Source organism: Gracilinanus agilis, chromosome 2 (assembly GCF_016433145.1).
Source record: "Gracilinanus agilis isolate LMUSP501 chromosome 2, AgileGrace, whole genome shotgun sequence".
Taxonomy (NCBI): domain Eukaryota; kingdom Metazoa; phylum Chordata; class Mammalia; order Didelphimorphia; family Didelphidae; genus Gracilinanus; species Gracilinanus agilis.
In genome coordinates, this window is record NC_058131.1 from 164,992,925 (window position 1) to 165,013,374 (window position 20,450).

Genomic DNA, 20,450 nt, shown 5'->3' on the forward strand with positions numbered 1-20,450 from the left:
CATGGTCCAACACAGAGTAATTGACCTAAAATCAAGATACCTAAATTCAAATTCCTATTCTGACTTTTAACTATAGCCTTAAGCAAATTACTTTTCCATATTTCTTAAGACTCGGTTTTCTCCTCTTCGAATGGGGTTAATAATAATAGCCTACTTCATTGTTTTGTGGTGACAGAGGTCCTAAAACCTAGTTAACCTCTTTGAAATTGTTTCCTCATCTGCAAAATGGGATAACAGCTTTAGTTCCTAATGCCACAGTGTCGTTGAGGTTCAAAGTACATCATGTGTGCAAAACACTATATAAATAAGCACTATATAGATAATTGTTTTAGTCCATAAATGAATCATTTCCTTGAGCCCAAATTAACATACAGACTTCTAAAGAACTAAAAACGATTTCTACTATTTGGCTATCAAAAATATTATAGGGGCAGCTGGGTAGCTCAGTGGATTGAGAGCCAGGCCTAGAGACTGGAGGTCCTAGGTTCAAATTCGGCCTCAGACACTTCCCAGCTGTGTGACCCTGGGCAAGTCACTTGACCTTACCACTCTTCCACCTATAAGTCAATACACAGAAATTAAGGGTTTAAAATTTAAAAAAAAAAAAGAGAAGGAAAAAAAATATTATAGAAGCTGAGATAGAACTAGCAAATTTCCTTTGGTTTAAAATTATTCTTGGAGATTCACACGTCATAATCTCTATTATTGAGGGAACATAATGAAAACTTTGAAAGTGTAGAAAAATCACCCTTCACTCAAATCCTCATCTGTGGCATGGAGATGATGCTGCATTCTGGAAGACCAAGCTGGCAGAGGAAAAGCCCTGTTTGGTCCTGTCAGATTGGAAAGATGTTAAAGCCCCATGTCAGACTATTAGCTGCCTATTACCTGCGTGCCAATTCTGCTTACGTTAGAGACATCACCACAGTGCCCACTAAGATGAGATTTTCTGTCCCCATTTATTCTTGAAACAAAGGCAAGGTATGCTTGTAAGATGAACTTGTGGATCAATAACAAGACTGATGAAAGCACAAAACTCTCCCAGTGTCAAAGGACGAGATGAGAGAGCTAATGTTGTACCTTGGGCAACTGGTGGTGCAGTGGCTAAAGCAGTGGGCTTAGAATCAGGAAGACTCATCTTCCCAAGTTCAAATCTGACCTCAGACATTTACTGGTTATGTGACCCTGGACAAGTCACTTAATTCTGTTTGCCTCCATCCCTCATCTGTAAAATGAGATGGTGAAGGAAACGGCAAATCATTTCAGTATCCTTGCCAGGAAAATCCCAAATAGGGACACAAAGAGTTGGACATGATTGAAACAGCCGGACAACAACAATAAAATTGTACCTCATACTATAATATTATATATTATACATATATGACATATTTAAATGTGCTATATATTATATGTAAATTTATTATAATTATTGCATTATAGTATTGTGTAACATATAACTATAATATAATAATAATAATATAATGATACACAATAGCTTGCTTAATAAATGATTTGGTTATATTCCACAGCCCCTTTGTCTCCTTTCTCTATTACCTTGACCATCAGTTTTCCTTAATCCTGAAGAGGAGGGGGCTGCTTTCCTCAAATTCCTTGTATTTATCTGTATCTAGCTATGTTCTATTTCCCAACAGAACATAAGCTCTTTGAGGTGGGGCTGTTTCATTTTAGCCTTTTGAATCCACAGCATCCAGCATGGTGCCTTGTATATATGAAGTTGTTCCTTACTAAATAGTTGTTAAATTTTGTCATCATATGATTGTTCTATTCTGGCCCTGTTCAAGAGTGCATTCATTTTAGTTTTTATTTTAATTAAATGAAATCATCTTAGTGAATGAATATACTACCAGGATGTTGATGACTTCAATGGGAACATATTTCTCAACAAACAGGAGCATCCTTGTTCAACCAGATCTCCCAAGTTAAGCCAAACTTCATAAATACGACGTAGGCCCCTTTCTCACTGTAGGAGTTGCTGGGTTCAAGGTTAGCATCAGATATGTTTGGCACCATTCTTAAGTTTAAAACAAGATGCCTCACTGATTGTGTTTTTGTTTTTCAAAGTACTTTCTAGCTTCCCCATTCCATGAGCCATTCTGCAGCCACCTAGATCTTGCAACAGACATCTGATGTGGCTGATCATAATTCTTTAGAGTATAGCTCTACTCTGCTATCCTCAGCGGCTGAAGTTTTTCTTGATCAGAAGGCAGAAATCTTTTCAAAACTGAGCAGAGAGCCTTCTTGCCTCTTTGTGGAGGTGAAATGTATTCTTATGGAATGTTCTGCAGATTTAGGAAGAGTGACCTTTTTGACATGCCTTATTGATGTCTTCAAGCTTATTCTTATACTTCGAGTTAGGTTTTTAACATGCAATATATATTGAAATATACTCAAATCTCCTATTTATTCCACGTGCCGTTAAGTCTATACATGTAAAATTTATATCGGATTGCTTATCATCTCAGAGACAGAGGAAGGCAGGGAAAGAGGATCAGAAAAAGGGAGACAATTTTGAACTCAAAACTTTAAAAAAAATGAATGTTAAAAAGATTATTTTTATGTGTAATGGGGAAAATGTAAATTATTAAAAGAATACAATGTACACTGGGAAAACACTAGATTTAGCAGCTGAATGTACAATCTCAGCTTTCTCTGGCATAGAAGACAGAGCACTGGGCTTGGTGGCAGGAAGACTGGAGTTCAAATTCTTACTCAGACATTTCTTAGCTGTGTGACCTTATCCAAGTAACTTAACTTCTTTGGGACTCCGCTTCTTCACCTATAAAATGAAGATTAAACTAGCATAGGGTTCTTGTGAAGACCAAAATGAGATAACATGTCGGGGGCAGCTGGGTAGCTTAGTGGAGTGAGAGTCAGGCCTAGAGACAGGAGGTCCTAGGTTCAAACCCGGCCTCAGCCACTTCCCAGCTGTGTGACCCTGGGCAAGTCACTTGACCCCCATTGCCCACCCTTACCAATCTTCCACCTATGAGACAATACACCAAAGTACAAGGGTTAAAAAAAAAATGAGATAGCATGTGCTTTTTTGTTTTGTTTTGTTTTTGTTCAGTTGTTTCAAACTTGTCCAATTTTTTCATGACTTCATCTTGGCAAAGATATTGGAGTGGTTTGCTATTTCCTTCTTCAGCTCATTTTACAGACAAAGAAATTTAGGTAAACAGAATCAAGTGATTTGCCCAGGCTAGTAAGAGGCTGGATTTGAACTCATAAAGATGAGTCTTCCTCATTCCAAGCCCAATTCTCTATGTGCACTGTTTTACAAACCTTAAAACCTATATAAATGTCAGCTAATTGTGCATATATATATGTATACATATCTACATATATATGTATGCTGATTGTGTATATGTATATAAATATATAAATTGTATATATATATGTATATTGTATATAAATGTCACTACCATCATCATAATTTTTATTACCTGTGTAAGCTTGGTCAAGTCTCCCTGAGATCTGTTTCTTTATCTTTAAAATAATAGGTGGGGGTCTAGATGATCTCTAAGGTTCTCTCCAGTTCTGAGTATCTTGGTCCTGTAAGATGGTAAAGCACATTTACTTTGAGTGTCTTTCTGAAGATTGCTGGGTCACCTGGCTATCCTGAATCACTTAAAGTCACAAATCAAAGGATATCAAATTTAGCCCTGAAAAGGATCTTCAAAGTCATCTGGTCCACCTTCTCATTTTACAGGTGAAGAAATGACTTGTCCATGGATACAGTGGGAATAGGAAGTCAAGCTGTGATTTAAAGATGGGCCCCCCATACTTTCCTTCATACCATACAGTCTTTCCATTCTCTATAAAACCACCAAAGTCCTGAAGTACAAACATCTGTATTAACGAAGAAGCAATGAAAGAAGCAGAATTTCAATATCCTGACAGAGCTTTAATGATGAAAAATCATCTTCCTCTTTTTAAAATCACATTTATGCATGACAGAAGACAATCCCCTATGAAAGTCATGAATTTCCACATCTGTGCTTTGGGCAAAACATGGACTTCCTCATATGATTTAGTTGGTAAGATTTTCTTTGACAAGCCATTTCCCATTCAAAGGATTAGAACTATTCACCTGGATTTCCTGGCAGTTAGCCTTGGCAGACGACCCAAAAGACAAGTCTGTACCTGGACTCACAAAGGTCTCGAGAAGAGGAAGGGGTGAAAAGGGAGGAAAATATCTCCTTTATTTGTTATATTTTTAAAAATAATCAGTTTGACAATTTTACTAGACTAGAAAAGTCTGAATGAAACAGAGAGCATTGATTTTATAATGACAGAACTGACCAAGTAAAAATTATAGCACAAATACAATAAGTATCTCATTTGGGTAAAATCAAATAAAGACTTCTTGAAGGTGATTCCATCTAGAACTAAGTGGAATGAGCAGAGTGACTGGTAGTGATGTTTTGCAAGACATAACATGTACCCCTATGTTCTTTTGGCAAGTATGTCCTCATATCTACTGTGACACAGGAGATCCATTTCATAGGATATTTGCCACGAGTTGAGTGTCAGGAGGTAATGTCATCTCGGGTAAATGTCAAGTGATCATAGACTTGGAATTAGAGGGAATTTTAAAGGTTATAGTGTTCAATACTCTCATTTTGCAGATGAAGTAACAGGTAGTTTAGAACCTCTTCTTCCTGGGACTCCTTTGCTTAGTATTCATTTTGGCCTTGTAAGGGAATAAAACCTATATCGATGTATCTCCATCTCTATAGGCCTCCAATTTGGGAAGGCAGTTTAAACTACCTGACTAGTGAAGATTAATAAAAATGAGAATAACCATATCATCCAATGAAAAGGAGGAGAATATATCCATAGGTGAAGAATTCTTTCAAGGTTTTAGTCAAGTGGACCACTCCATTCTTTCTGGTAAATAAGATGGTGACACTGACCTGTCGTTTTTGTTGACTATTCATAGCATCACTGGGACACTTACAACCTAGCTTTAAGTTTAGTGGTTGGGGGCTCTGACTTCTTCACTTAAGAGAAAGAATATGGCTCCGTTCCTGTGGCAGTATATCTGCTAGTTTTTTGGACTAAGATCACACGGAGTGCTCCAAAACTCTAATGTAAGTACTTTCTCCAGTAATGCAGATCTCAATCCATCCATGGATGCTCATCTTAAACAGTTCTTGTCTGGGTCCTCCTACACATTCTCCAAAGGGAGGTCTACACAGGATATTCTAGGGGCCTTCCTTTTGTTTGACTGATATCCCAAGAAAACTAACCAAGCACATGTTGCTTTTCAATCAGATATTGGGAATACAAATGAATAAATTAACATTAATAGATGATGTGAAAATTGTGTGATTCACTGAAACTTTTCCCTAGAAAAAGAGGCAAAAAAAGGGGGCCAGGTAGGAGAAAGTGTCTTTTTGTTCTCTGGTCCATTCATGAATTACTTTCCCAACCACCACAAAAAAAAAATCATCACCTAACAGCCAACATCCTATGAAGGGAATGAACTTGTTAGTTAGATTTGCCCTTTAAGTACACACGGAGAGTCCATCTCTGCATCCATCACTGAGGTGTTTCTGGCTTTATGGGACCAGTCAGAACATGGCATTTAGTGGCCTCAATTTTAAGAACACAGAGTGACCTCCACATCACAATAAGGAATGTGGTTAAGTTATTTTGATTTTTATATATTCAATTATATTCAAGGTCAATTTACCTAAGCCTCTTTGCTGCTCTGTTCTTTTTCCTTTAGTTGTTTACCTCTTAGGCATAGCATAAGTCCCTTGTCCTTCCACCAGGGGGGTAACTTGAGAAAGGAATTGGAAGCTAGATTTAAAATAAGGTCCAAAGTTCGTAAGAACAGGAAACAAACTTTACAGAGGTCATCTTGGCCAACCCGTTCATTTTGCAAATAAGGAAACTGAGATCCAGAAGAAGTTAACTAATATCACAAAGATTGTAAGTGATAGAGCCAGGATTTGAACCCATGTAATCAGGGCCTCTGACTTGAAATGCAATGTCCTTTCTACGTCTTCCATGCACATATCACTCCTCTTCCCACTCTTCCCCCCCAATTTTTTTTTTACCATTTTTCAGCTCAACATTTACAAAGAGATGACTGAAAATAACCATCTGAGTGCAGCTGAAGACTGCCACAACCAAGACTAAAAATGTCAACTGAGAAAAGTAGCTTGTATTCTTCCATTAAATCATCATGGCCCTCCTCTTACTGTTTAGTCTGGTTTTCACAACATTTCTCTTACCCCAGGCATGACTGTGTCTCTAAGTGAATTCAAAACCTTTTGGTAAGTGTCTAGGACCACCTGGGCTGAAGGCCTTTCTTCTGGATTCTTCTTCTTACATGCCTTGTGGATCTCAAACAAATGGAATCTGACTACATCACTCCCTTCCACATGCCCCAAAAGGAAACTGGAGACTTCAGGTATTTTCCAGATGTCTGTCTTCTCATCATATGGTGGCATGAGATCATCATTAAAAGGAGTTTCCTCTCCATAAGGCCAAAGTTGCTCAGGGGCTACAAATTCCCCCAGGAGCTCCCTGTGGCCACATCTGACCAGGATCCCCTTGTCCTTGTTGACAGTAGGCAAAGCATCAAGATCATTTGCCACGATATTAAAACTGCTTGTCAACAAGTACTGAGAAAGTATTTTGTCTAAGTCATTTGAGTCACACATCACCAAGGTGCCCAAGGGACTAGTGTGTAAATAGTTAATAATGTTTACATAGTTAATTGCCAGTTTCAATCTGTGATGCCAGGTGTTCAGGCTTTGGTATTTAGGGAGGCTTAATGTTTCTTCCAGGGTCTTCAAAGTTCCCAAAGGATGATATTCGGTAAGCAGAGTGCCATCATCTTCGCAATAGCCAAGCAGCATGACGACATGTTCACTTTGTAAGGCTTTCAGCATCTTCACACCGTGGAGGAAATCTTCTTTCATCTCTGGTCTGGTGAGCTGTGAAAGAGCCACTTTCTGTTCCTTCCATTCAGAAAGAAAGACCTGAAACCAAGCAAAGGATGAACATTAGGTCTAAAACGTTTCCGTTAACATGCAGAGAAACGCCCCCCTCTGGGTACAGAGTGAACAATGGGATGCAGAATTTCTAAGTGTGGCACAGAAGCTGTAATTAAGTCTTGGTTCTCAAGTAAAGCATCCTGTAGCCCTCGGATTAACTTTCAGTACTACATCATAAGCCTATGGGTCCTGTATACATGCTCAAGTTGTCCATATGAGGGCATATTTACCATAAAGAGCAGGTTATTAGATGAACAAACCATACAGGATCAGACCTTTGGGAGGTTTTTTGAAAACATCAACAACTCTTGGGCACTACTTATATTGAATTTTATGGCTCAGACACTGCTTAAATGAGGATTTTAGGAGGAAGAACCTTAAGGGAAGGGTGTGGGAAACCCATTTAATTTTAAAAATCATTTCAGAAACTTTTAGCTGGAAGTACTATTGTTTGTTTTTCTTTTGTCTAAAGAATACTTCCCTATCTTCTATTTCCTTGGGTGAGTGGGGGAGAACAAAAATAAGCAAACAAAAAAAGTCCTAGGTATACAATATGCTCTAAAAAGTTATTAAGCAGCTTTTCTTTTTAAAAGTTTATGGTGAGGGGCAGCTGGGTAGCTCAGTGGAGTGAGAGTCAGGCCTAGAGACAGGAGGTCCTAGGTTCAAATCCAGCCTCAGCCACTTCCCAGCTGTGTGACCCTGGGCAAGTCATTTGACCCCCCATTGCCCACCCTTACCACTCTTCCACCTATGAGACAATACACCAAAGTTAAGGGTTTAAAAAAAAAAGTTTATGGTGGAATCGGTTATTAGGATCAGTGGATTGAGAGTAAGATCTAGAGACAGGAGGTCCTGGGTTCAAATCTGGTCTCAGGCACTTCCCATCTATGTGACCTTAGGTCAAATCATTGAACTCCCATTGCCAAGCCCTTACAACTTTTCTGCCTTGAAACCAACACATGGTATTAATTCTAAGAGGGAAGGTAAAGGTTTTAAAAAAAAAGTTTAGGTAGGTTCAAACCCGGCCTCAGCCACTTCCCAGCTGTGTGACCCTGGGCAAGTCACTTGACCCCCATTGCCCACCCTTACCAATCATCCACCTATGGGATAATACACCGAAGTACAGGGGTTTAAAAAAAAAAAAGTTTAGGGTTGTATTGCCATGTCAGAGTGTCAGGTGCAGACAGACAGGGAAATAATGGACTCAACCAAGATGGCTTAGACCCTTTTCCTCCAAAGTGGCACTGCCACCAGCACTCAGTTCAAAGATGTAGATTCAAGTCCCAGCTCTGATACCTTCTAGCTGTGTGACCCTGGGAAGGTTGCTGAACTTTCATTTTATTAATAATAATTAATATTTATATAGTAATTACTATGTGCCTGGCCCTGTGCTAAGCACTTTACAATTATGATCTCATTTGATCATCATAACAACCCTGGTGCTATTAATATCTACCTTTTACAGATAAGGAAATAAGGCAGAGGTTAAGTGACTTGCCCAGGGTCACAGAGTTAAATAAAAGTATCTGAGGCAGGATTTGAACTAGAGTCTTCCTGACTCTAGGACCAGTGCTCTAACATATAAGAGACTTATGAGGAAAAAATGTTTTGGAAACCATGAAGTCTTATAGATGTATTTTATATTGTTAGTATTATTTTTATTGTTGCTAGTAGTAGTAGTAGTAGTAGTAGTAGTAGTAGTAGTAGTAGTAGTAGTAGTAGTAGTAGTAGTAGTAGTAGTAGTAGTAGTAGTAGTAGTAGTATGTTTAAATAAAAGATCCGTTTTGTGTGACACTCTAATGTTACCAAGGCTGTAAGCAAAAAAGGCAAGGAAAGGATTTCCTCTGGGGTTTTTTCAGTCTTGTCACTGTTTTTATTCTAAACTGAGTCACACATTGACAAAAATAAGCATTCATGTGTGTGTGAGCTTCTTGAGAAACAGGAACTGTGTTTTTGCCTTTCTTTGAATCCCCGAGCGCTTAATATAGTGCCTGGCAGATAGCAGGAGTTTAATAAATGTTTACTGATTGGCCATGTAAATGAATAGCACAGAACCCCAAATGATGTATTTTTTTTTAAACCTGCATGTTATCCTCAACAAAACTGTTTAAAACACAGCCTGAAAAATAATGGCTGTAGATCTTGTGATCTTCTTGACATTCACATAAAATCCTAAAGCTAAGAAAGATCCCTAAGGCATTCTTTTGACTTTGCTAGGCACATCCCTTCATAGTACATACACCTTTAGGTTGTTATTTGCTTGAAGAGATCTCTTTCCTTTCTCATTCTATTGTTTTTATTCTATTTTTTCCCATCATTTCTTGGTTTTTTGTTTTGTTTTGTTTTGGTGTTTTGTTTTTTTTAAACTCTTACCACCTTCTGTTGAAGACAGAAAGGCAACAAGGGCTAAGCAATGGAGGTTAGGTGACTTGCCCAAAGTCACACAGCTAGAAAGTATCTGAGGCCAGATTTTAACCCAGGACCACCCGACTCCAAGCCTGACCCTCTATCCACTGTACTGCCTAGCTGACCCTTTTCCATTGCTTATTTAAAAAAACTTTCTCCTTGCTTTTCTCTGGAATCCTACCTATAATGAAGCATACCTTTCCCTTTCTCCTTTGTCTTTTGCTTCCTTTCTTTCATTATCTATTTGTAAAGACTCTTCAGAGAACCATTTTGCCTTCTTGCTCTTCTTTTCCTTTGTGATGTTTTTGTTGTTGCCTCCTGTATAATAGTGTGAACCTCTGTCCATAGTTCTTCAGGCACTCCAGCTACCAGATTGAATGCCTTAAATCTATTTTTCTTCCACTTCCACTTCTTTTACATAAGAGGTGTTATTTAGGTCATACCTATATGGTCTGATGGTTTTCCCTACTCTCTTCAATTTAAGTCTGATAACCTGAGCCACAGGCAGTCAGTCTAGGTCTTGTTTGGGCTAATTGTATAGAGCTTCTCCACGTGGGCATCCGAGTGCAAGGATCTGTGCCCTGGCTTCTTTGAGAAGCTGGGCCCAGGCAGAAGGACATCGAGGGCTCACAAAGAAATAAACGGTTAAGAAACCTGTTCCAAGAACACTCAAAGCAGTCCTAGGGAGAATCCTAGGACCAGTCACCTTCTATATCTTCTTTGTTTCCTCTTTCATAGTCTACCTTTCTCCCTTTCTCCCTGAAGCTCTTCTCATTTCCCTCTTTGTTAGCGCTTAGAGCCTCCCTTAATTGTTTGGTATTTACTTCTCTATTTGCAGGTTGCATTCCCCCACTGTCTGAGGAAGATAAGCTCCTGGAGGGCAAGGGCTCTCTTTAATTTTTTCAAGGAATTCACTGTTTTAAACTGGCATTCGATGCACATATCCAGCACTTTAAAAAATGATGGTTAAATTAAAATAAATCCAAATTCAATTTTTAATTGATTTTATAATAAAATACTTGAGGATTTTTTTAAAAAGGGAAACAGTACACAGAATTACTCCTATTTGCTGAAATCTATCAAATGCTATTGTAGGTAATTTAAGTCCTGTGATCCCATTTTGGGTTTTCTTGGCAAAGATATTAAAGTGGTTTGTCATTGCCTTCTACAGCTCATTTGATAGATGAGGAAACTGAGACAAACAAGGTAAGTGACTTGCCTAGGGTCATGAAGCTAATAAGGGTCTGAGGCCACATTTGAACTCAGGATTCCTCTTCCTGACTCCAGGTCCAGCATTCTAGCCACTGTGCTACCTAACTATACTATCCAGTATAGAATATCAAAAAGTTAAATTTTTATTAAAAACATTTTTTTTAAGAGACTGACTTTCCCTATTTCATTCAGGCTAGAAGCATAGTAGTCACTTGCAGGCCTGATCACACTACTAAGTGGCTCTGTTGTATCTCAAGCAAGTCTCCTCTGTGACTGCAGTTCCTCCTCAGGCAATCAGGTATCCACCCTTTTCCTCCTCCCCAGGGGTTCACCAAACCAGGGTCAGATTCACTATGAGCCCCCAGACTGTTTATTTAGTCTATGGAAGCTCAGAACTCCTGAGCTCTAGCAATCCATTAGCCTCAGTCACTGTGGAAGCAGGGATTACAGGTATGTGCCAACATAGCCATCTCAAAAAAAAAATTTTTTTTTTAAAGAAATCTAAAGTAAAAAAAGATCCTGGAAAATCTACTCTACTCTTAATCTAGTATTATTTGTCTTATCTGATTTTCCTGAAGCAAGTGCAACAGCCATTTTTAATACCTGGATCTCTGGAGCTTTGGATAAGTTCAGCTTTGCACTCTGGGTCTCATATCTCTAGAAACAAACATCATATTTCAACTCTGGATAAGGATCATATTTGATTGAAATGCTTTTTGTGTTCAAAGCCTGTCTTGGACCCTCCACCAAAGTTCCTTTTTCTGGGTTTACTTCGGGGTACCAATATACTGGCAGAGGTGCTCTAACTATTCCCTTTGGGGCAATTCATTTTGTTAACTCATGCATTCATTCAATAAACATCTATTAAGCACCTAATGTGTGGAATGCCCTGTTGGTTGGGGTGCTGGGGATGAAGACAAAAATCAAACTGTTTCTTGCCCAGTGAAAATAGCTGTCCCATCCTGAGAATGAACTCACCCTTTTCACAGCTCCTTCCCCAACACGTTTCAGTTTCCTGACTTCTGTTCTCAGGGATTCACAAGAGAGCCATGGGGAACAATTTTTCATCTGTCCCATACGGAAAGTCCCAAAGGGACAGCGAAGGGCCTCCACAACAGCGGGCGGAGGAGAGACAAAAACATGATCAAGGTAGAGGTAGAGGATGATGTTCATAAGGCCCATTACAAACAGCAACAGTACAGCTGGTGGGACAGGGATTTCTCTTTGAGAAGAACCTTTTTTACAACCCTGCAATTTCTTTTCCATGTCGTTCTCTTCCATGCCGCCCTAGAAGACAAAAATGAACCAAGAAACACTGTGTTCAATTTTGTGTTGTTTCCTTTTCATGAGAGTGTAGATTGAAAAAACTAGTTCAAGGGCTTTAAGCTGTCCCAGGATTCTAGGTATTCAAATAACAATTGTAAGACTTCACATTTAGAGAGGGCTTTAAGGTTTGCAAAGCATCTTATCTATGTTATCTCATTTGACCCTCACAACAACTGGGTGGGATACGTGCTATTATTTCCATTTTACAGATGAAGAAACTGTGGCTAAGAGTTGAAGTGACCTCTCTGGGTCTTGCAATTTCTGAGCCTGGATTTGAACTTAGGTCCTTCTGACTCCAAGTCCAACTCTCTAAATACTTAGCTATTTATGAGCAAAGGAAAAGAGTGAATCTAAAATTCCTCCATGAGGCAGGAACCCACACAGAAGTCAAAGTAATTTATTCATCTGTTGTAACCATTAGATCCAGTCCTTCCTTTGTCAGAGGTGCCCAAGGCATAAAGGGGCCAGGTCACACAAGCTAATAACATGCCTTTTTAACTTGCTCAAATGCCCTGGCAGACACCTGGGAAAATTTATCTCCAGAATAGATGGGTAGTCTGCTGCTACCAGCCTTTCCAGCCGTTAAGCATACAGGCTTTCGTGTGCCCAAAGGATAACCACTCTTTCTACAGGTGAATCACAACAGTCTTTACTATATGCCCTAGACTGTGGCTGAGAGACCTAGTCCTCGTTCCCCCATTTAACTAGCTTATAAACGATTTGTTCAGTCCTTTTTTTAGTCACATCTGATTCTTTATGAGCCCTTTTGGGGTTTTCTTAACAAAAATACTGAAGTTTTTTGCCATTTCCTTCTCCAGCTCATTTTATAGATGAGAAAACTGAGGTAAACAGGGTTAAGTGACTTCCTGAGGGCCACACAGCTATTAGGTATCTGAGGTCAGATTTGAACTCAGGAAGATGACTCCTTCTGACTCTGGGTCTGGCACTCTATCCACTGCTCCATCTCACTGCCCATCATGTTCATCATAGGTATTTGTATATATAACCAAATTACCACTAAGGACTTGAGCTCTATTTGCCTGTACCCATCATAGTAGATAAAGTTATATCATAAGTATATTCATAAGAATTATAATAGATTTCAAGCCCCTTAGAATCTGGAATGACAGATTTAATTCTGAGTGACAGTGTCACAGAGTAGAAAGCACACTGAACTTGGAATCAAATGATCTCTACAGGAATAGTGTTACTTAGCTGGGTCACTGAGGGCAATCAGGAACCTTAATTTGATCATCTCTAAGACCATGATACTTGCACTAACTCTCTTAGAGGGTTATTTAAGGAGAGAACTTTGTAAACCTTATAACAGCATGGTCAAGTGGAAAGATTTTGGAGTCAGAAGGGCTGTGTTCAAATCTTTGTTCTTTTACATACTGCCTGAGTGACCACCTCACTTCTAAGGCCCTCTGTCTCCTCATTTCTAAAATGAGGCAGCAAGACTAGTATTCTTAGGCCCCTGCCAGCTCTAAATCTATGAGAGACCTATAAAACAATGGCAATACCATTACTGGGTCTGTATTCCAAAGATAAGAAAAATGGGAAAGGGCATGTTTGTACAAAAATATTTATAGCTGCTCTCTTTGTGATGGCAAAGAATTGGATGTCCGTCAATTTAGGAGTGGCTGAACAAATAGTGGCATATGGTGGTGATGGACTACTATTGTATCATAAGTAATAAAGAACAGGATGATTTCAGAAAGAGCTGGAAAGACCTTCATGAACTGATGCAGGGTGAATAAGCAGAACCAGGAGAACATTAACAATATTGTGGAACAATCAGATGTGATAGACTTTTCTACTAACAGCAATACAATGACCCAGGACAATTCAGAGGGACTTATGAAAAAGAACGCTATCCATATCCAGAGAAAGAACTGTGGGAGTAGGAATGCAGATGAAAGCATATGATTTATCACTTGTTTATTTGAGTATATGTTTTGGGGTTTGATTTTATAAGATTATTTACTCACAAAAATGAATAATTTGGAAATTATGTGTGATAATACATGTATAACCCAGATTGAATTGCTTACCATTCTGGGAGGCGGTAGGGAAATAGGGAAGGAGGCAATTTGGATCATATAACTTCAAAAAACTTATGTGGAAATTTGTTATTAAAATAAAAAATAATAAAACAATAAATTTATGAGACAACATACTATAGTAGATTGGACATTGGATTCTCTGTGCCTCAGTTTCCTCTTTTGTAAAACGAGGTTGGTCTCAATGACCTCTAACGTTTCTCCAGCTTTAAATCAATGATCTATGATCCTTTTATCTTTATAGAAATATAAACAATTACCTTTTTATCCCTAGTGTCTTATATAGTGCCATATATAGGAAACCTGCTTAATTGAAAATGTATATGCTTGCCAGCTCCCAGAGAGGGGAGGAAAAAAGAGAAAGAGACAATTTGGAACATATAGCTTCAGAAATTTTAGGTGGAACTTTGTAATTATATATAATTGGTAAAAAATATTAATTTAATTTTTAAAAATTTATGGAAGTGAATTAATGCCCTGTTTTGAATCCTCTTACTAAACTGTGGTTGTTTCTCCTCCTAGGCAAAATATTCTGTCCCACTAAAGAAAATCAATCAATAAACATTCATGAAGAACTTACAATGTGCCAGGCATTGTGTCAAACTCCAGAATATAAATACAAGAAATGAAACAATATATACTGGCAAGGAACTTATATTCTATGAAGGAGACAATGCATCCTCGCATGTAACTCTGTACAATATATAAAGTGAATAAATACAAAGTATTATAGATGAGGTAATTCAAGAAGGAATTCCTGAACAACTTGTTGTTAGAGGATAGTCATTAAGTCATAAATAGTATGTAAACTGAATGCATTCACACTTGATCTATACACATTCTTTTTCTTAGCATCTGTGAAGATAGAATTAATCTCCCTTTGTCTATTTTAATCTAATCAAATCAAGAACTTGCAGTGCCCCTACTTAGCACTTGGTAGGTCACTAGGTAGGAGAGTTCACAAGTCACTTACTAGCTCCAAAGGCCACAAATACTGCTCCCCCCCAGGCAGTGCCAGGCAAAATGAAAGACTATATAATTGGTTCCTGTGAAGAGGGGGAGAGACAGGAAGTGACATGGAAAAAAGACTATAAAAGGTAAGACTGAAGGACAAGATTTGTTCTTGGCTTCCTAGGTTCTTCTGTGGCGTGACCCTCACTGAAATTTAATGGCAAGACAAAAGTGAGGAAGACTGGTAAGGGCCCTGGATACAAGAGATAACTTTGGCATCTTCCACATCTGACCAAATTCGAAAGCTCTCCATAGCTTGCTTCAAAACTATAGTTTCATGGCTATTGGAATCTTCCCATTCTCCTAAGGCAGTGTAGGCGAAGTATTGGCAAGTATGCCCCCCTGGCACTGGAGGAGCTGCTCTGTTCCCCCTCTTCCCAGTGCTGGAGGACATTTTTTGCATGCCCTGCCCCTCTGTCCAGCAGCCTAAAGAGAACACTTCCTCCCTTAGCTATCTGGGGTAATGTGGAAGGCTCACGGGCAGCCTGAAGTTGCAGTTTGGGCACTCAAAACTTGAAAACCTTTGTTAACACTGTCCTAAGAGAAGTCTTCATTTGATTGAGATAAGCATCCTCTTAACTCACTGATTAGTTTGAGTCCTATATGGAGTGTTCAAGGAGGACAAGAAGCTCTGTTATGAGGGCTTTCTCCACCCCCCCCCCCACAAGCCTTTTTTTCCCCATGACTGCTCATCCACCTTTGGTGTCCATCTGTCATCTAACCTCACCTGAGAAAAAAAGAATTTAAACTACTCCTGGCAAAGGCTACTGGAATGGCATGTGCCACATCTCAAAAGATGGCCAGGATCTTTGGAGTTACTCATGAGAACAGCATTACAAAAGATATGTACTTTGTAAACTTGTGGCTTTTCTGGTTTTTTTTTGCTATGTAACCAGGAGGAGCCTGAATATTTCTTTTGGGATGTGCTACATAGTACCTTAACATAAAGGGTAAAAACCTTTATGTTAAATGACTCAACACTTAGCAAGAGGCTGAAAAAAATCAGCCTCGAAGTATGTAAAGAGATTGGAAAGAATACAACAAAAAGTGATGATAAAAGGACTCACTGTGGAGGGATTGAACTCTGGTAGCTATGCCCATGGGATCAATGGTACATTTTTTGATGCAGTTATTTTAAATTTTTTTATTTTATTTGTTAAATAACAAGTGTTTTTTCTTCTTCTTTCCATTCCCCTAATTTAAAAGAAAAACAAAATCCTTCAACGAATATGCATAGGTAAGCAAAGCAAATTACCACATTATCCATGTCCAAAGACATACCTCATTCTGTATCTATTATTTTCTCTATTGAGAAGTAGATAGCAAGTTTCATCAGTGGTCCTCTGAAATCATGGTTGGTTATTTCATTGATCAGAATTCTTAAATTTTTTTTAAAAGTGGTTTTATTGTATTCATTTAATTGCATATCAAGTTGTTTACTACATTGTTTTTGTGGTATACATTTTTCTTCTGTTTCTGACACTTCACTTGTTATCAGTTCAAACAAGCCTTCCCAGGTTTCTCTGTTTCACCTCTTCTAACAACAGCAATCCATAAGCTTCAGGTTATTTGGGCATTCCCCATTGATGGTCCTCCTCTTAATTTCTATTTCTTTGTACTTCAAGAGAATGGATATAAATATTTTTCTATATGAAGATTCTTCATAAATAAGAACAGTTTCCTCTTTCCCATATGATCTCACCAGTATCTCACTGAACAGTAGGTACTCAATAAATATTGTCTGAGGAATTGACAAAGACCCTTTGGTTTCTCCAGTTCTTTGAAGTCAAAAGATATACCATTGCTGATGAAGGAATGAGATCCATGAGCTACTTCCTCAGAGCAGGGAATTTTTAAAATCTAAATGTCTCATTAAATTCAAATGCCACTTTCTTGAGCTAAGGAGAAAAGAGCACTAGGCTTTCCCTGTACTTAGTGGAAAGTATAGTCATATGATACTTGGAAGAAAAAACAAACATGTGGAGGATGGGTTATTGGTGCATAAGGCCACCAAAACCTTTAAATACCTTAAACTGATATATCTCAGCCCTTGAAAAGTAGTTATCTTTTTGTTCCAAATTTCCTCTTTCCCTTCACTTCTTCTCCCTAATCCATTGAGAAGGCATGATATGATATCCATTACACATATGAAGCCATGCAAAAAATATTTTCATATAAGCCATGTTGTGATAAAAATATATCATAAAAAAGGGGCAGCTACATAGCACAGTAGACAGAGCACAAAGCCTGCAGTTGGAAGGATCTAGATTCAAATCTGACCTCAGACACTTTTTGCAGCTGAGTGACCCTGGGCAAGCCAAAAACCCTTTTGTCTAGCTAGCCCTTTCCCTTCAATCTTAGAACTGATACTAGGAGACAGAATGTAATAGTTTTTTTTTTAAGTTATGAAAATTTTTAAAAAGTGGGGGGAAAGTGTCCATTTCCAATTAGAATTCTGATGAAAGAGATACTGAGCAGAGAAAAGAGCAGAGGAAAGCCCTTAGAGTTATGGATCTTAACAGGTAAGTTTCAGATTAAGGACAATGGGCTATAGGACTAGAGGCAGGAGGTAAAATCTAGTTCTTCATACCTGTTTAAAGGGATTCCTAACATTTGTTCATGAAGCAAAGGAAAGCTATTTAGAAAAAAATTTACTGATAATCTACACTAAAGTTTGAAAGACATTTAATGTGGGGGCAGTATGGGGAAAGCCCTGGTGTTATTACCAAGTCAAAAAAAAAAAATCAAACAATTACATGTTGTAATTATAGTTTGCCTCCACCAAAAAAAAAATGAAAGCTTCTTGAAGGCTGATAATATTTATTTTTTGCCTTTTATCACTAGCTAGGTGGCATAGTATGGGTAAAACACCAGGCCTGGATTCAGGAAGACCTGAGTTTCAAATCTTGACTTCAGACATTTACTAGTTGTATGACTTTTTGCAAGTCACTTAACTGCTATTTGCCTAGGTTTTCCCATCTGTAAAATGGGAGTAATTAATAGCCCCTACCTCACAGGGTTGTTGTGATGACCAACTGAGATAATAACTGTAAAGAACTTAGCACTGTGCCTGCCACATATATAAATGTTAGTTATTATTGGCTGACTAGCTTAGGGGCCAGTAGTCCTAAGGTACAGTGGATAGAGCACTGAGCTTGGAAGATCAAGAAAATTATTCCTGAATTCAAATATGGCCTTTTTACTAGCTTTTTTTTTTTTTAACTAGACATTTACTAGCTTTGTGATCCTGAGCAAGCACCTCATCTGTCAAATGAGCTGGAGAAGGAAATGGCAAATAACACCAATATCTTTGTCAAGAAAACCCCAAAGGGAGTCACTGAAAAATAAGCCTGAACAACAAAAAGAAATGCTATGAAGCACACAATAGACATTTAATAAATGCTTGTTGATTGAATTATATAAGCATTAAAAACAACATGCTAAGATAATATCATTGTTTATATAACAAAATGACAAGGAATTTAGAAATATATCCTATTATTTGAGCAGGTGGGGGACTCTGGGTGTTGAATGCTGCATGTGTTGCCTGACAATGTTGATATGTATTTTGGTTTGCTTAATTGTTCCTATTGCTTTTTTCTCAGATACAAGGGAAGGCTCAGGGTGGAGTAAAGGAAAAGACTATATCTAGGAATGGATAAAATAAAAAAATATACAAAATATGTAAGAAATAAAAAACTTTTTGCAAAATATTGAATCTTGTTGTGCCCACCATATTATGGCCTTATTTTAAATGTTCTGGCATAATCTGAGTTTGTAAAACATAGGAGGAGTAATTTGTTATGAAAAAATGAATGAATTAAAAAGCAGTTATTAAGATCTTACTATATGCCAAGTGCTGAAGATACAAAAAGAAAAGCCAGCTTGGTCTTAAGGAATTCACATCCTAATTAGAGGAAACCAAAAATGGAGTAGAAAGGTCCACCAGCTTCCAGAAGAGATTAAGATCACTAAATCCTATTTAAAAATAAAGTCTCTGACTAAGAATCCTTGAGAAAAGATGCCTAAGTAAATCTAACCCTAAGTCATTTAATGGAAACTGTCCTCTAACCTCTATTTCCAGTTGCATAGGCTATTTACTCTCTCCCACTTTGTGCTAAACAGTCAAACAGGCAGTCGAGGCTTAGCACAGTGGCTGGTAACATAGTAGGCGCTTGATGTTTATGTCACACACAATTTTCCATCACCTATCTCCATGAGTTTGTACTGGCTGTCCTCCAAAACTGGGATGCATCCCCTACTCAGCTCCCCCTCACAGCTTCCCTCTTTCTCAACTCAGCCCACACTTTCTACAATGATCCCCTCCCCACAGCTGCTAGTGCCTTCCCTTTCAAATTACCCAGTATTCAACTAAGTATATATACACCGGTATTTCTATTTGTGCTGTGTGTGTAATACAAATACCAATAAATATATACTCACAGCACAAATACAAACACCAACTGGTATACCAAATTATACACACACACACACACAAATGTGAAATAAAAATTGTAAGGAACAGCATAGTGTCTGATACTTCTGTAACTATAAACTATTATTAGCTTTCATAGGCTGATTAGCGTGGGGCACACAATAAGCACTTAATAGAATGCTTGGGGATTGAATTATATAAGCAGAAAAACCCCATGCTGAGGAAATAGTGTTATAATTTATTTTATATTGTTATATTATTAAATGTGCTTCTTTCTCCCCTAGTCAAAGGTAAGGTTCCGGTGAGAAGGAAGGGGAGTGTTTCATTCCTCCGCCTGATGCTAAATACCCGACCCTTAGGGCAAAGGCTGGATAAATTACCTGTTGATGAACGGAAACTGATTGTCATCCCCTCCTTTCCCTCTCCTCCCCAACCCTTCCCCTCCTACCAATGCCCCTCTCCACTCCTCCTTACCTGTCACTTCGGATCAAGGCGTTTTCACCGCGTTCGAAGGAAGGACCACTCGCGACAGAGCCCCTCCCTCTCCGGAGGCAGCATCACTAAGGCATAGGAACCTGTCTGCAGGGCTCATCTCCCCGGACTCGGAAGGTGAGAAGACGAGGGCGGAGCTCCGGATAAAGGCTCGCCCAAGCGAGCCAGCCTGGAGCATCCCAGAGCAGCGCTCGCACAGCCGTGCCCAGTGCCCTGGGCTTCTGCAAGAAAGCGCCGCCGCTGTCCCGACGGCTGTCGCCGTCCCGCGGCTAGTCTATCCCAAAGGGGCCAAGGATTGCCACGGAGCACCAGCTCTGGGCCGCCTGCTCCGGGCCGCCGCAAAATTCAGCCCTTCCTGATTTTAACTACCAGCGGTTTAGCTACCAGCTATTAGGCCGTTTGGCTATAGAGTCACCCCAGCGCTCTCTGGGTCCCAATTCCCCTGGAAGGCTCCCTCCACTTTTCCGGAAT

General features: G+C 38.9%; 1 protein-coding gene across 1 annotated transcript; it reads right to left on the bottom strand.

Moving 5' to 3' along the window:
- Positions 1 to 5,811: 5,811 nt before the first annotated feature.
- POMK (protein O-mannose kinase) lies at positions 5,812 to 20,066 on the bottom strand. Its single transcript, XM_044660832.1, has 3 exons — positions 19,962 to 20,066; positions 11,631 to 11,939; positions 5,812 to 7,019 (listed from the first exon to the last, which is right to left on the bottom strand). Exons 2-3 carry the CDS (start codon positions 11,931 to 11,933, stop codon positions 6,249 to 6,251), a joined length of 1,074 nt encoding a protein of 357 aa, XP_044516767.1. The 5' UTR covers positions 11,934 to 11,939; positions 19,962 to 20,066; the 3' UTR covers positions 5,812 to 6,248.
- Positions 20,067 to 20,450: the final 384 nt, after the last annotated feature.

Coding starts and splice junctions, on each gene's coding strand:
- POMK (XM_044660832.1), bottom strand. CDS start 11,933: ATGGAAGAGAACGACATGGAAAAGAAATTGCAGGGTTGTAAAAAAGGT. Junction 7,020..11,630: donor GGGAAGGAGCTGTGAAAAGG/GTGAGTTCATTC, acceptor GCTTGGTTTCAG/GTCTTTCTTTCTGAATGGAA.